Genomic DNA, 12296 nt, shown 5'->3' on the forward strand with positions numbered 1-12296 from the left:
AAAAAGAAGAGAAATATTCTAATATCAAAAACAGTAAAATTCGAGGCAAAAAGCATAAATTGGAGATAAAGAATAACTTTAGACTAGTAAGTCTTCGTCATGAATTGTACCTAACAGACACAAGTATTTATACACTAAGTAACAGCATCAAAATATACAAAGCAAAAGCTAGACGGACAAGATGAAATTGAGAGAAATAACTATAATAGCAGACTCTAAGACAATACTATTACTCTATGGTAGTTTATTTAAAAAAAAAGAAAACAAAAATTGAATTAAAGTGGTTGAATAGATACACATTCACCTCTATCCCACACAAATTGAATAAACTTTCATTTAAACACCCATAGAACACTCTTAAAAAATGCTAGGCCCCCAAACCGCAATAAATTCTTAAAAACAGAAACCACATAAGCCATATTTTCTTTCAAGGTAAAAATCCTACAAGTAGCAAAAAATGAAAAAAAAAAAAAAAAAAAAAGGCCAACCACACAGGAATTCTTAAATACTCTTAGTTACTGAACCAAAAACTTAAGACACAAAAATAAACTACTAAAACAAGACACATTAACATAGCTGGGATGTGAACATATTTGAAATTAGAGATAACCAAAAACCTTCAATGTATTCAACTGTATACAAACAAAAAGTGTCAGACTCAAAAAGGTACAGGGAAAAAAATCTAGAGCAAACAGAGGAAATAATAAACATAAAATGAGAAAGTAACACATTTTAAAACAAAATCACAATTGATAAATCCACAGTTTTCTTTTTTTTAAGGGAAAAAAAGACCTTTAGCAAGTCTAATCAAGGGGGAAAAAATGGTAGAACTAAGATAAATTTCTTACAACTTAGAAGTAGCAAGCTTAATAGAAAAGAGACTTTTTTATTCTCTATTAAAATTATCCAATGTTAAATTTCAACAAAATGAGAAGTTTTCTGGAAAAGTATAAATTTAGTAAATAATAAACACAAAAGGAGATACACATTTTAAAACAAAAAAATTTAAAGTTACTTAAACTTAAAAGAAACATAACATACTAATAGCCACAAAAGAAACTGGTAGTTATCAAAAAGTTATTTCCTAAAAGGAGTCTGAACCCAGAAGTTTTATAAGCATGGTCCTTCAGTTCTTCATGGAACAAATCACCCCCATGCTATAACTGCTATATTAACTGTTATATATAACTACAGAAAAATATATACAGTTATCCTATTCACTTTATAGAGCTAGCAAAATCCCTATGTCAAAACATGGATGATAGCCCAGAAGACCAAACTCACTCATGTAAAAAAGCAATTTTCCTAAATAAAATATTAGCAAATCAAATTCTATAGTAGCAATAGGGTAGTCACATTTTAGGAGAAATGGATTCCAAAGGACATCCCATATTTCAAAACTAATTTTCCCAGGAAAATAAATGTAAAGATAGAGGATGCATGGTTGGAGAGCGTAAGTCTACAATCACTGTAGTGTATTTTTTTTCTTTGAGGCTACTTTTTCTTATCTCAACATTATTTCTAATATTGATAATCTCAAAGAGAGCTCTCACTCGTAGTGGTGGTTTCTTTTGGCTCTTTATCACATTTAATTTCTGCCCCAAATTTACTGAAACTTGAACGTGCTTTTGAACACCAGTTTGTATACCACCACTGAATGAACACCTGTAAGAGAATACAATAAAGGTGAATGTTAAAACAGCCACCCAAATTGCTCTCAGAGGGTGTTGGTAAAGAAACCCGAGGCATTACAGGACACTGACAAAGGGTGGCACATCTGTTTATCAGTTAAAGCTGCACTGCTAAAAGGCAAAATCATGAGCAGTTTACAATTGCAGAAAGACTGCCAGGTTCAAAACGATGAAATTCTTGGTCATTTTTTAGGATATGGGTATGTGCATTACTTCAAATTTCAAAAACAAAGTGACTCTTTATTAATATTATTTGATCGGCTATTTTTAAACCTTATAACTCAAGTCTACATACGAAGCAAGTAAACTGTAAATCTTTAAAAAAAATTTTTTTTAACTAACTGACCTGATTCCAGGAGTTCAAAGATGGTTTGATGTTGGAAAATCTATTAAAGCATCATCAACAAATCAAATGAAGAAAAAAACCCCCCCAAAAATAAGATCATCTTAATGGATACCCAAGAAGTATATCTGACAGTTCCAGAGGCATTTCTAATTCAAGTTCTTTAAAATCTAAAAATAGAGGGTATTTCCTTTCTAGATAAAGAAAAGAATACCTGACTCAAAACAGCCAACCTATAGGTAAAACACTATTGATGCACCCATTAAAATGAGAAATAAAACAAGAATGTCCACTATCACCATCATCATTATTTAACACTTCAGCCAACAAAACATGCAATAAAAATTAAATAAAACTATTAGAAGAAATATTATCATTAACCATAGATCAAAGTATTTCCTAAAATTACATGTGAAATTACTGAAAAAAAGTACTAGAATTAAGTGACTAGATACCTGGAAAACATAAATTTATTTATAAAGACTACAGATGAGACTACAGAATTATTACTGCTCAAATTCTTCCAACCTGTCTCCATCAGGACTGGCTCTATCCTAGTTTGAGTCGCTATTGTTGTTTGCCTGGATTACTGCATCAGGGTCCTACATGAACTGGCTTCCTTACCTTCAGCCTGGTGAGACATAACAGTATAGCCACAGGATAAATCTGATAGTGTCATTCCTTTGCTAAAATCTTCTCATAGCTTCCCATCATAGTTAGAATAAGACCCAAATTCCTTACGACAGCTTCCTATATGGCCCTATCCAACCAGGACTCATACAAATGCCATTGTTGACACTCTACTCACACTGTTTTCCTTTCTGCTCCTCAAATACACCAAAGCGGCTTTGTGCTAGTTCTTAACTCTGTCGGCACTGCTCTTCCCTGAACCTCACAAGGATGGCTCCTTCTAAGATGCCAACTACATCTCCTCAGAGAGCTCTCTGATCATCCAACCTACAGCAGCCACCCAGGTACTATCTCTCGTCACCCTATTTTAATTCCCTCCACTAAATCTAAAGTTCACGATCTGATACTTTTCCCTGTATGTTTGGTATTCCTCCCACTAATGTCACCTACACGGGAGCAAGAACTTTGTCTTAATAACTGTTCATCTCCAAAACTTAAATAAGCACCTGGTGCATAAGAAAAGTCACGCTTCTTCCCTGAATTTTCATTGTCTATCATTCTCAATAGACTGTAAACTCCACAAAACAGGAACCCTGCCTATTTTAGTCACTGTTCTATCTCCAGGACTCAGACACTGGCTATATAGTCAATAAATATCTGACGAATGAATGAGTCCCTCCATCCCCTTCTCGTAACTCCTAGCAGTCTAAGATTAAGCAAACTTTCTGGTGAGTCCAACACATTACTGGCTTATACTGAACTCCAGCCAACTAACGATTCCATATGAATTGTTATAAAGTTAGATCTTCCCACCTCTATGAATTCCCCAAATTCTACACTTGTGTAACTGACCTGTTTAGATAAACAAGGAGCTTTAATAAAGCTTCACAGTACTGTTGAAATAAATCTTTAAAATGCCTTTGTCAAAAAAGTATTTACAAGAAAATAACAGGTCAAGAAAAATTAAATCTTTTGAGTCCTAATCCATGAACTGTGTAAGTAGCTGGGCAGAGAAGAGACCTCCCTAAAGTTACACTGAAAAAAACACTGAGGTATTAAAAAGTTAATCCATCTTGTCAACGTATAGAGAAATGACCATCCTATGCAAAAATGGTCAAAACTAACAAAGCCACAAAAGGACTGCCTCTTAAGGATTTAAATTAAGATACTGGATCGCCATTTTGATCACCCAAGAGTTACTCATTAAATATGACAAAGAGTACATATTTGCTGGTTTGTGGGCACTCTAAGTATCTAATTACTTCAAACAAAAGGCTACATTCTCAATTTTTTATATTTTGTTTTTATTTGAGAGTTTACTCACAGGCAGCAGTTTAAAATCAGGCTTTTAAAATTAAAGGCCAAAACTAAAAAAAAATCTGCAAATATGACACTTCTAAAAGAATGATCGTCTTAATAATTTAAACCCTAAAATGTCCTGTGGAGTTAAAGTCTTTATACATAAATGTGTGAGATCGATATCATTTAAAATAAACAACTGAAAAACCACAGATGGTGGGCAAATTTGTCAATGAAGATAAACATCAGCATCAGCCTTCCAGAGTATGAACACCAGCAATTAATTTGTCTTGTGAGAGAATATGCTTCAGAATTTGGCCTTTAAAGTCTCTTTCTCCAGCAGCAAATCAGCGTATCTATGCTGAAGTTCCTTTTCTCTTTCCTGTTGTCGCTGAACATCTTCTTTTAGACACTTGAAGAAACAAAACCATTAAATAATTTTTTCATATGTAAGCACACTGAAAATTAAAAATACCTTATGGTACTTTATCATCTTACAAACACCTGAATTAAGTCAACACTTTCAAGAGGTAAGTATTCCCCAAAGAGAAACAAAAATAGTAACTACTTCTGCTATAAAACCAGTCCTGTGGCCATTCTTTGATTTGGTCATACAACTACCATCTTGTTATAAAACCTCTGCTGCTATCTCAAATAAACAAGCCATTATTGTCCTATCAATACCCACAAATGCACTTAAGTAAGCCCTGGCTGCCCTTTATCTGGGCAGGGGCTATCATGCACACTTGGCAAATAAAGTTAAACCAAATCTGGCCAAAGGAACTTGATGCTCTGGGATGACTAGCTACTGATATATTCCCAGCATCCTAAGTTACAAAACAAAAAGACACTGGTTTAATGTACCTCAGAGAGCTATATATATGAATGGGATGCAATTAAATTTCGGGGGAAAAAATCACAAGGGTTACTTATTCCATTTCACAGTGCATCTACATACAAAACAAAAAATTAGTACAGGAAAAGCCTGTGTATCCAAAACTGGCCTGGTCTATCCACCTACACACAGGCAATTCTAGACTAGAAAGTCAAAAACTTTAGGCTCTCATTGAAAAAAAGCCAGTCAATGTCAACTGCAAAAGACAGCCTGCAAAGGGAAGGAAAAGAAGAAAGCCCTGATTATTCTTTGGAGCTCTCTTTCTAAGCAATGCTGCAAGCCAATAACGTTACCTCTAGCCTCCGGGGAATAGCAGAATCTTCATGTTTCTTGAGTTCTTCAAAAGTGCGTAACTCCAAGTAAGCCTGCTCAATTTGGTCCCATAAGTCATTCAACTGTTTCATGAGCCCCATTGCACGAGACTGGTAACCCCCAAGCAAAATTTTCATCTTCTTTTCCATCTTTGCAGCTCTCTTGGCTTCTGTCGTCATGTGACCCCTGTTTATCTGGGGGTCGGGGAAGATCACATCAGCACACATGAGAAAAGCAGGCTAAATAACAGGACTAAAAAGGCACAACTGGTCACCTACTACCTCAAAGCAAAAGTACATTAGATGCAATCTCTATCAAATTACCCATGACATTTTTCACAGAACTAGAACAAATAATCCTAAAATTTATATGGAACCATAAAAGATCCAAAATTGCCAAAGCAACCCTGAGGAAAAAGAACAAAGCAGGAGGCATAACCCTCTCAGACTTTGGACAATACTACAAAGCTACAGTAATCAAAACAGCATGGGGGCTTCCCTGGTGGCGCAGTGGTTAAGAATCCACCTGCCAATGAAGGGGGCATGGGTTCAAGCCCTGATCTGGGAAAATCCCCACATGCCGCAGAGCAACTAAGCCTGTGCACCACAACTACTGAGCCTGCAATCTAGAGCCCACAAGCCACAGCTACTGAAGCCCACGTGCCTAGAGCCCGTGCTCCGCAACAAGAGAAGCCACTGCAAGGAGAAGCCCACGCACCACAACAAAAAGTAGCCTCCACTCGCAGCAACTAGAGAAAAGCCTGCACGCAGCAATGAAGACCCGACGCAGCCATAAATAAATAAATAAATAAATAAATAAATAAATAAATAAATAAATAAATAAATAAATAAATAAATAACAGCATGATACTGGCACAAAAACACATATATGTATCAATGGAACAGAATAGAGAGCCCAGAAATAAACCCACACACTCACGGTCAATTAATCTTTGACAAAGGAGGCAAGAACATACAATGGGGAAAAGACAGTCTCTTCAGCAAGTGGTGTTGGGAAAGTTGGACAGCCGCGTGTAAATGAATGAAGTTAGAACACACCCTCACACCATAATAAATTCAAAATGGCTTAAAGACTTAAATATAAGACATGACACCATAAAACTCATGGAAGAGAACATAGGCAAAACATCCTCTGACATAAATTATACCAATGTTCTCTTAGGTCAGTCTCCCAAGGCAATAGAAGCAAAAGCAAAAATAAACAAATGGGACCAAATCAAACTTATAAGCTTTTGCTCAGCAAAGGAAACCATAAACAAAACGAAAAGACAACCTACTTGCAAATGATGCGACTGACAAGGGCTTAATTTCCAAAAATATAAAAACAGCTCATATAACTCAATAACAAAAAAACAAACAACCCAATCAAAAAATGGGCAGAAGACCTAAATAGACATTTCTCCAAAGAAGACATAGAGATGGCCAAAGGCACATGAAAAGATGCTCATCATCACTAATTATCAGAGAAATGCAAATCAAAACTCCACCTCACACCGGTCAAAATGGCCATCATTAAAAAGTCTACAAATAACAAATGCTGAAGAGGGTGTAGAGAAAAGAGAACCCTCCTACACTGTTGGTGGGAATATAAACTGGTGCAGGCACTATGGAAAACAGTATGGAGATTCTTCAAAAATCTAAAAATAGTTTCCATATGATCCAGCAATCCCACCCTTCAAAGTACAAAATTACTTGATTATTTTTATAAGGTTATAATCCTAAATTTGGCATAAAACCAAATAAGAGAAAGAGAATATCACATTTGGCAACAAAAAAAAAAACTTTGTAATGTTTGAGGAGCAAAAAGACACCATAAATTTAAGAGAAATGACAGTTTTCCTATTAAGCATGTATACTGAGCACAAGTGGGCTGCCTCCTCAGATGAGTCTAAAATTAGGTGAAAAGAATTTAAAACGTATAAACTCAAAAGAGAACTGGAGAGGGACAATTAGCAGAAGGTTTCAACAAAACTCTAGAGCTGATGCAGAAGGGCAGAGAAAGCCCCAGCTTAGAGGGTCCAAGGAGAGACGGCTGAGAAGGAAGGAGATGTGGGATGCAGAATCCCATTAGCATAACGCCTTCTCTAGGTGTACATTCTACGTCCCACAATGTTATCACTTCATCATGATCTGCAAATGCTTGTTTCCAACATACAACACTTAAAATTGTGAGGTCAAAGCCTTAGGGATAATTATTAAATCTGTGTTAATTTCTTTGTATCTGTTCCTCCCCCACCCTCCTCCAAACTGATTCCATCAAGTGACTTCTATAAGCAATCAAAACTAAGTAGTTTCAGGATAATATATACCCAAATGATACTCTGTAATTCATAATAATGTAACTGAGAGCACCCTGTAACAAGGGAGACAGTGTGACAATTTTTTTTCTGAAATACTGAATGTGGCGGTGGGGGCGAGATAAGCAGAAATGGTCCCATGAGAAAATACTGTCAAATACAAAATATTGATAAGAAAGCTGTTCATAGGATGTTTTTCTAAATATTTAGGAACAATATAATCACCAAAAGAAATATATAGCTTTCCAAGATAACAACTTTGAAACATGCACTTCAATGCATTACGTCTGATTTAAAACAAATATGTCAATCTCAATGCCCTTTTTTGTTTTTAGAATATGTAAGAACACCAGAAACACAGTGTTCCCCAAAATATAAAGTACACTTCTACTAGAAAAGTAGTACTTCATACCTATCCATCTCCAGCTTACTTTATTGAAGTCAAAGTCAAATAAGTCTAGGGCAGAGGGGATGGCAGGGAAGGGACACGTTGCATGTGCGCCTTAAGAACATGAGATGGATCTAAAATTAATTTACATAAAGCTCTTTTAAAACAATTCCTATCTTCAGCATTTTATAAAAGTTAATAAGCTTTTATTCCTCTGCAAAGCACTTGAAGACTAAATCCATGAATAAATAATGTCCTTTATAAAAGAGCCATCTTCCTCTAACAGATAACAAATCAAAGTGAGTTCCACAGCAATGATCTGCCTTCTAAGAGTCAGGAAATACTGGGCCAAGTCAGCAGCACAGTGGAGTGGAGAAGTGAGTCACTCTTTCTACCCAGCACGGCCACCCAGCTGTTTTGAGTTGATGTAGGTTATTTAACCTCTGCATTTCCTTTTCTCCATCAGTAAAATGGCAGTCATTGCTAAAAGTTACTATGAACCCTAAGACAATGTACAGAAAAGCCCTTAGCCGCCCAGTAAGTGACATAAAGTAAGCAGTCAACAAATGTTAGCTCTGATTACAATTATTATAGGTACTACGAGTTTAACCATTTTGCTCTCCTCTCTAACGGACCAAGGGACTATATGGATGACACTTTAAAACCCTCCTTTAAATTCCGACTTTAATTTTTAAAATGATGGAGATCCCCTTCCTGGGACTAAAGCAAGGAAAAACAGCTGTTTCTTCTTGTAAGTGAGCAGTTTGCCTCTTGAGGACCACCACACCAAGTAGCCGGTACTGGAGCACATCTTTTTAAGCTATGCTATTCAACCCCGGCTAAACTTTAGAATTAACCGTACAGCTTTTAAAGTCTACCGCTGCTATAAACCCAGAGACCCTTATTTCAATGGTCTCAGACTACTGTATTTTTAAAGCCCCCAGATGATTCTAATAGGCAATAGGATGGAGAATCCTGTTTCAGCCACTGTCATTACAGAAGCTAGGTGTCAGCTGTTTTCTTTTAACTAGACCTACCAAAAAGTCCTCATTCCCAGTAAAAAGTGAACAACTAAATCCATAAGTTAGTTGCATCAAGTTCCTTATACTATAATTCAACATGTTCCAAGAATACCAACATTAGAAATTCTAATCACATATGGATTTGAATACACATTCCAAAAACCTTAACAGCACAGAATTTCAAATTAATACATACTTTTTAAAATTAGTCATACAAATTATCATTTTTATTGGTTAAGATATACACTGCACTCCACGGAAATCCAATTTCCAATTTGGTATAACAGCATAATAGGCTCAGAAGGTGTTTAATTAGTCATCAAGGCACATTTAGTATGACTGGTACCTTGTATGTGGAAGTTACCTCACCTCACACAGTTGAGTCATTTATTATTCCCAAAACACCAAAGCTTTTAAAACTGCAAAGTTGCTAATGCCAACAATTTTATTAATGCCAACAATTTTATTTCATTTAGCTCAAGCTTTATTAACATCTTCTGGCTCAAATATTGCGCTAAGATTCCAAGCAAATATGGAAATAAATTATACCAAAAAATTAAAGTACAGAAAAAATCAAATAGCTATATGTTAGTATAAAAATATAAAGAAAAAACGGAATACAGCTTTTAATATTCAATTTTAGCTTACTTATCTTACATCTGCCATCTGATCATTAAAACGTAAAGGAAGATATCTGCATACAGTACTTTGTAAAATGCTCAACCTATGACTGCTCGATACATTTTAGGAGGAAAAAAAACTAACCTATAACGTCTGGCCTTTTCCTAGCCAATAAATCTCAAGCATGAAACACACATGCACGTATGGAACAGAACTACCTTAAATCAGCCCCAACTCCCCCGCCCCACATTCATACACAGAAACAACATTAAAGTCCAACAGAGTATAAAAACTTATTGTTTAAAATATGCAGAATTGAGAAGAACCAGACGCAGGATTAACCAGATTAATATTTCTAAGCCCTTTTAAAAACTACAATTAAGCATTAGCAACTGCCCTGCGGGACAACTTATTTTGAACAAAACAGGCTTAAGGAGCTTGCACTGCCTCTTACAGCTGATTTACCAAAAGTTCTTCCAAAAAATGATTTTCAAACCACTGCATTTATAGCTGATTTACCAAAAGTTGTCGAAATCATTTTTTCCAAATCCTTAACTGCACTTAGAGATATACTTTAAAGTCTTCTTAAAACACCTAACGAAGTTAGTAATGGAATTAGGATTAAATACTTTGTTCACGTGTCACCAGACAAGCCTCCCAAATATGATTATAATGGAAGTTTGTGCTTATATATGTATCAGCACAAAATTTCTAATAATCTTAAATGAAGTTCACTATAACTATTAGGATTTTAAAGCAGGACAACACTTGATATAATTAAAGCTGACTACATCCAAAATGAAAGCATAAAGTTCAAGAGGAGATGAATGAGAATATATCTAATACAAATGTGTAGGGGGACCAAGCTGACGAATTTCATGCATCATAATTCTGTTTTACGATATGATGTCTGGAATTTGTTTCAAATAGTGGGAGGGGGAGAATAACATGAAATAAGAGTGGCTGTCATATCTGGGTGATAACACGTGAGGACTCATTACACTAGTCGACTTTGGCGTGTATTTGACAATTCCCATAATAAAAGGTTTTTTAAAATTCAAATTCAATATCTACTCTAAAGGATAACTATTTTGTTAAGACCATACACCACAAACCATGAAACATCAGTACAATGAAACATAATGGAGACATTAAAATTTATAAGTATGTAAACTACTTCAACATACCAAAATGTACATATGAAATGTTAAAACCACAATTATGTAAAATTCATTTATATTAAACAAAATCTGAGCCTTTAAGTATTACTCAAACCTCTCTCCTAAAATTGACCCATGTCTCTCATATTTCAGACATTCATCAAAATTCAGAGAACAGAAAACTTACCCAGCCTGTTATTCAAGGTGAATAACTTGATAAATATCAATTTAATCTAATTTAGCTAACACTAAGAATGATATGAACCTAAGAAACATGGGAGAGAACTCCTATTCACTAAAACTTGCCAACTGCAAGGCACACAGTATCTCATTTAATCTTACATTATCTCAAACTCTCATTTCCATGAGACTAAAAAACAATTACACTCCCAAATTTTTACAGGTAAGAAAATTTGAGACCCAGAGAGGTTAAGTAACTTGCTCTAGGCCACAGAGTCACTAAGAGATGAAGCTATGCAGTTGTGTCCCACTTGAAAGTCCAACACATTAGGCTACACCACAGCTACTAAACCAGATGTCCTCCCTGCCTCAGCCCCTGAAATGCAAACATGCCTGAAGAAAGTCAAGCTGTGGGGCTAAATGGCTTAATGTCACCAGACAGTTCACTGAAAAACAAATTATTCTAGACACACATAAACAAGATCTCAATTAATGAATTTGCCCATCATTCCTTCCCTGATTTAGACATTAACCTGTACGTAGGCCACTTATAAGAATTTTGTTTGACACTGGAGAAAAGCATTTCCCCTGCTTATGTTTTTTAATTCCTAATTCTTTTATTCTTAACAAGCTATAAAACTATAGGAGAATGAACATCCCAGAAATTTTTATGGGCAAAAAAGGTTATTTAACAACTTTTTAAGAAGTTGGGCAGAATATAACTAGAATAATTATTTACAGATTTCACCAAAGCTCATCCTTTGCAACAGACTTTAAAAGAGAGCAAGTGATTTTTTTGAATGATACTTACAATATTATACTATTAAATGATCCCAATTTAGTTTTAAAGGCCTTCTTCCTTTCACCCACACATAGATATGTGTAGATGTTCATATATTCATCTTTTTCTATCATATTTAATCTTATACATACACACACCGCAAGATGTTTAAGGTGATTACATTTGAATGGTAGGCTTTTCTCTTTATTTTTTTTATTTAAAAATGTCTACAAAGTACAGGTATTATTTTTAGAAAAAAAAAAAGCCTACAAATGTTATTTTTTAAGTGCATAGAAGAGAAACTGTCTAAAAAAGACTGGCCAGAGACCAATGGAAAACTGATGGTCCCCAGGAGATGAATCAGTGGAACCATAAGTGTTTCCTCGGGTCATTACAAAAGGGGGCTGTATGGGACTTATAAAAGTGTAATTGTTACTTTCAAACTCACTAAGTTTGTTAAGGTTACTAAGCTTAAGTAATTCCAAAGTAAACACATTATCCTTGGGTCTCCAATACTGTCTTCAGTTAAAGTCTGTTACACTGAGGTTCAGAAACATTAAGAGCATCCCTTACTGAAATTCTTGCTTGGGGACCCAGAATATAACCTTATACCACTAGCCAAACAGGTTTCAGGATACCTAAAATAAATATAGTTAA

General features: G+C 35.2%; 1 protein-coding gene across 1 annotated transcript in view; it reads right to left on the reverse strand.

Moving 5' to 3' along the window:
• Positions 1 to 2428: 2428 nt before the first annotated feature.
• Positions 2429 to 12296, reverse strand: part of CDC5L (cell division cycle 5 like) — a 43702-nt gene continuing 33834 nt past the window's right edge. The window contains exons 15-16 of the mRNA XM_060110411.1: positions 5152 to 5364; positions 2429 to 4375 (exon numbers count right to left, since the gene is read on the reverse strand). Coding sequence (XP_059966394.1) covers positions 4271 to 4375; positions 5152 to 5364 — 318 coding nt within the window. The 3' untranslated portion in view covers positions 2429 to 4270. The remainder of the gene's footprint in view (positions 4376 to 5151; positions 5365 to 12296) is intronic.

Source organism: Mesoplodon densirostris, chromosome 10, assembly GCF_025265405.1.
Source record: "Mesoplodon densirostris isolate mMesDen1 chromosome 10, mMesDen1 primary haplotype, whole genome shotgun sequence".
NCBI classification, from domain to species: domain Eukaryota; kingdom Metazoa; phylum Chordata; class Mammalia; order Artiodactyla; family Ziphiidae; genus Mesoplodon; species Mesoplodon densirostris.